Source organism: Otolemur garnettii, unplaced genomic scaffold, assembly GCF_000181295.1.
Source record: "Otolemur garnettii isolate 467f Iridium unplaced genomic scaffold, OtoGar3 scaffold00245, whole genome shotgun sequence".
NCBI classification, from domain to species: Eukaryota; Metazoa; Chordata; class Mammalia; order Primates; family Galagidae; genus Otolemur; species Otolemur garnettii.
Window position 1 is genome coordinate 197,170 of NW_003852640.1, and position 3,593 is coordinate 200,762.

General features: G+C 53.1%; 1 protein-coding gene across 2 annotated transcripts; it reads right to left on the reverse strand.

The window, feature by feature from the left end:
* Positions 1-372: 372 nt before the first annotated feature.
* COMMD5 (COMM domain containing 5) lies at positions 373-2,507 on the reverse strand. Of its 2 annotated transcripts, none has more exons than XM_012813037.2 (2): positions 2,472-2,507; positions 373-1,300 (listed from the first exon to the last, which is right to left on the reverse strand). In XM_012813037.2, exon 2 carries the CDS (start codon positions 1,243-1,245, stop codon positions 574-576), a length of 672 nt encoding a protein of 223 aa, XP_012668491.1. In that variant the 5' UTR covers positions 1,246-1,300; positions 2,472-2,507; the 3' UTR covers positions 373-573. The 2 variants fall into 2 exon arrangements, with proteins under 2 accessions (XP_012668491.1, XP_003802403.1); XM_003802355.3 differs by lacking the exon at positions 2,472-2,507 and adding an exon at positions 2,052-2,461.
* Positions 2,508-3,593: the final 1,086 nt, after the last annotated feature.

A 3,593-nucleotide genomic window follows, 5' to 3' on the forward strand; every position in this document is an offset into this window, starting at 1 on the left:
AGCTGTCATTGTTGTTTGGCGGACCTGGGCTGGATTCGAACCCACCACCTTAGGTGTATGTGGCTGGCACCTTAGCCACTTGAGCCACAGGCGCCAAGCCAGTATGTTAGATATTTTTATCATGTGTTTTGTAATGTTTCCCCCTCCCCACTGGAATATTAGCTCCATGAGGGCAAGGACGTAGGAGAATTAATTAAAATTTCCACCCTAAAACAGGGTTCACAAAAGCAAATGTGCATAAGAGTTCAAATGCTACGTGGGACCAGAGTGAGAAACCTCATGGTATTCACAAAGGGCCTATGCCAGGACCTCAGAACTTGACCTGGCACACAGCCACACCCAGCAACAAACACCAAGGGCCAGGGGATGATGTGCAATTTTAAAAAACATACTTTTTACAGTTGCTTTACTTCCAAAACTTGAAATGCACAGCTGTCTTTCAATTAAACAGAAAATTACATTACATTCAAACATTCTCACTGCTTTGTGGGAAGGGCATGGGTGTCCTGGGCTTTGGCACCTGCCAAGCTTAGTCTCCCCAGCTGACTTGACTGGGACTGCCCAAGTGAAAGTTCAGTCCAGTTTGCACTCACACCTCTTCTCCAGGTCCGCCACCTCTTTCAGAACCAGAGCCACACTGTACCGCAGCTCCTGGAACTTAGCCATGGGGACCTCAAAGCAGTGTGCAGACCCATCTGAAAGCTTCAGCTGCATCAGGACGCTTGGCTGTAGGGAGCGAGCCAGGGTGCTGGTGGAGATTGCCACATCCACCCTCCACCGAAAGTCAGTGACGTGGGGCAGCCAGGTCCCCTGCTGGTGGGGCACAGATTCAAGGAGGGACCGCTGACTCCCAAATACCACACTGGTCAAGTCCCCAAGTAAATCTTGCGGGATACAGAGCTCCTGGAGCTGGTCCTTGAAGGCATCAGGCTTCAGGCTAGCGGGGGGCAGCCTGAGGGCTTGCTGAAGCAGGGTATGCAGTCCTGCAAGCAGGGAGCCCAGCCGCTCCTCTGACAGGCTGGCACTGGTCCCAAGACGCTGCACTGCCTCCCGGCAGTCCTCCCCCTGCACACTGTTGACTACAAGCTTCAGCAGCTTTCTGAAGGTGTTTCTGTCCAGATCACCTAGGAGCCGGGCCATTGCTGCCACCTCTGGAGGAAGCTGGGCTCCCAGAAAGCTCACTTGACCACTGTGACTGTCACCTAGATGATGCAGGTATGGAGCTGCGGCCCCCACAGCAGACATTGCTGCTTCTTACTCCTTGATCAGCCAGCCCCAAGTAGGTGCAAGATGCAGATACCTGGGGGTGGGAAAAGAAGACTAGTGACTCCCATGTCCTTTGATTCAATCAATGAGGATTGATGTGGTCCCTGGGGTTAGGATACTGACAGTGTTAACTATGAAATGACAGTCAATGGGCAGGGTGCAGTGGCTCACGCCTGTACTCATAGCATTCTGGGAGGCTGAGGCAGATGGATAGCTTGAGTTCATGAGTTCAAGACCAGCCAGAGCAAAAGCCAGACGCCCCTTCTCTACTAAAAATAGAAAAACTGAGGCAACAGGATCGCTTGAGCCCAAGAGTTGGAGGTTGTTGTGAGCGATGACGCCACAGCACTCTACCCAGGGCAAAAGCTTGAGACTCTCCAAAAAAAAAAAAAAGAAAAGAAAAGAAATGGCAATGTTATGGGAGCTGGAGCAGTGGCCCTGAGAGCAGGTGACAGAGGGGTCTGCACAGGAGAGGCCTCCCATAGTGCCATCTAAGACATGAAAGACAAGCAGAATTGGCAAGGAGGGGGAACAGGGAAGGACCAGGAAACAGGAGTGCTGTATGTTCTCCAAATAAGTAATATTGGAAAGAATGAACTAGGGAAAGCTCCAAGACCAGAGGGACACAGCAGGTGCTGGAGCAGAGACCAACAGAGCACAATTCCTGTCAGGTACTTGTCAGGCCCGGAACACTAAGCACAGCGGGGCCGGGACATGTTGGGGAACAGAGAGCTTTCCTCTGGGTACATGCCCCCCATTTTCCCAGGAATGCTGGGCCCCCTCACCCTGGCAGTCAACGACCACCCACTGCCAATTCTCACTGCCTCGCCAGGACTAAGTACTCTTTCCCGCTCTAACGGGAGGCCTTCCACGAGAATGGGCTTGGCGCTGCTCTCCAGGTCACAAGGCGGCCCGGACGCAGACTGAGCTCGCAGTCCTCGCCTCCGAAAAGGTTGCGGCCCCACCCGTTCTGGGGCGTGGGAACATTGGCGAGAAGTCGAGGCCGGCGCTGCGCAGCCACCCGACCCGCGCCACGGCCCAGGACGCCCTCAGCTCGCTCCGACCGCGGAAAAGCCCCACCCCTAGTCTCCAGGGCGCCCTGGACGTGGTGGCGAAGGGGCCGAGTCGTGCTCCGCCGCCCCTGCCCAAGTAGAGCGGCCCCAGCCCACGTCACCCGCAATGCCCGGGCTCAGGGATCTCCCCACCTTGGCCGAGCGATCCCGTACAGGAGGTACGCGGTGCCCGTCGGGAAACGAGCCTGATCCCCGGAAGCGTTCAGAGTCACTTCCGGTCGTTCTAGGAAACCGGGTGTGGGAGGACCCGCCCATCTGCCGAATGAGATCCCCACCCAGGACTCCCTCCTTCTCCTCCTCCTGCTAAGAGGAGACACCACTCTCAAGCCAGTTCGCACAGCCGAGGAGGTTATTTCAAAGCAGTCCAGAAACGTCCTGCAGGTCCAGCCATTCTGCACAGATAATGTAGGTGATTCCAGAGCCTGCAGAGGTGGAGGCCTCAAGGCTGGAACCTGTCAATGCTGACCAAACTGGTATATCTGAGACTTGGATAGTGACCATTAGTAAGTGGGCATCTCACCTTCCAACACACACAGCTTTGATACTTACTACACTTCCGTTAGGTCCAGCTGAAACGTAAATGACGATGATCACAGATAAAAAGCAATAACATATATACACATTTATTGCAGAATGAAAGTAAGGTATAGCAAGAATATGTCTTAATGAGACAGGCCCCCTTCTGAGAGTGGAGACCTAAAGTCTGAGCACCTACTGTCTTTTATATACTTATTATTTTGTCCAACCTGTCCCCTGGCAGTATTGACTGTCATTTCCCATCTTTGGGATGACTGACAGGTTGGGATTGCATAAAAAACTCCTGGCTCGGCACCTATGCTCAAGTGGCTAAAGTGCCAGCCACATACATCTAAGGTGGTAGGTTTGAATCCAGCCCGGGCCCACCAAACAACAATGATGGCTGCAACGAAAAAAAAAAAAAAGAAAAGCCAGGCATTGTGGCAGGCACCTGTGATCCCAGCTACTTGGGAGGCTGAGGCAGGGACTCACTTGAGCCCAGGAGTTGATGGTTGCTGTGAGCTGTGATGCCACAGCACTCTACCCAGGGCAATAGCTTGAGGCTGTGTCTCAAAAAAAAAACCTTGATGGTAATTCTGTAATCTCTTTTTTTTTTATTGAGGGAGAGTCTCACTTTGTTGCCCTTGGTAGAGTGCCATGGCATCATAACAACCTCCAACACTTGGGCTTAATAGATTCTCTTGGCTCGGCGCCTGCGCCTGTGGCTCAAGCGGCTAA

Excerpts from the sequence above, each read along its gene's own strand:
- COMMD5 (XM_012813037.2), bottom strand. The coding sequence starts at position 1,245 with ATGTCTGCTGTGGGGGCCGCAGCTCCATACCTGCATCATCTAGGTGAC.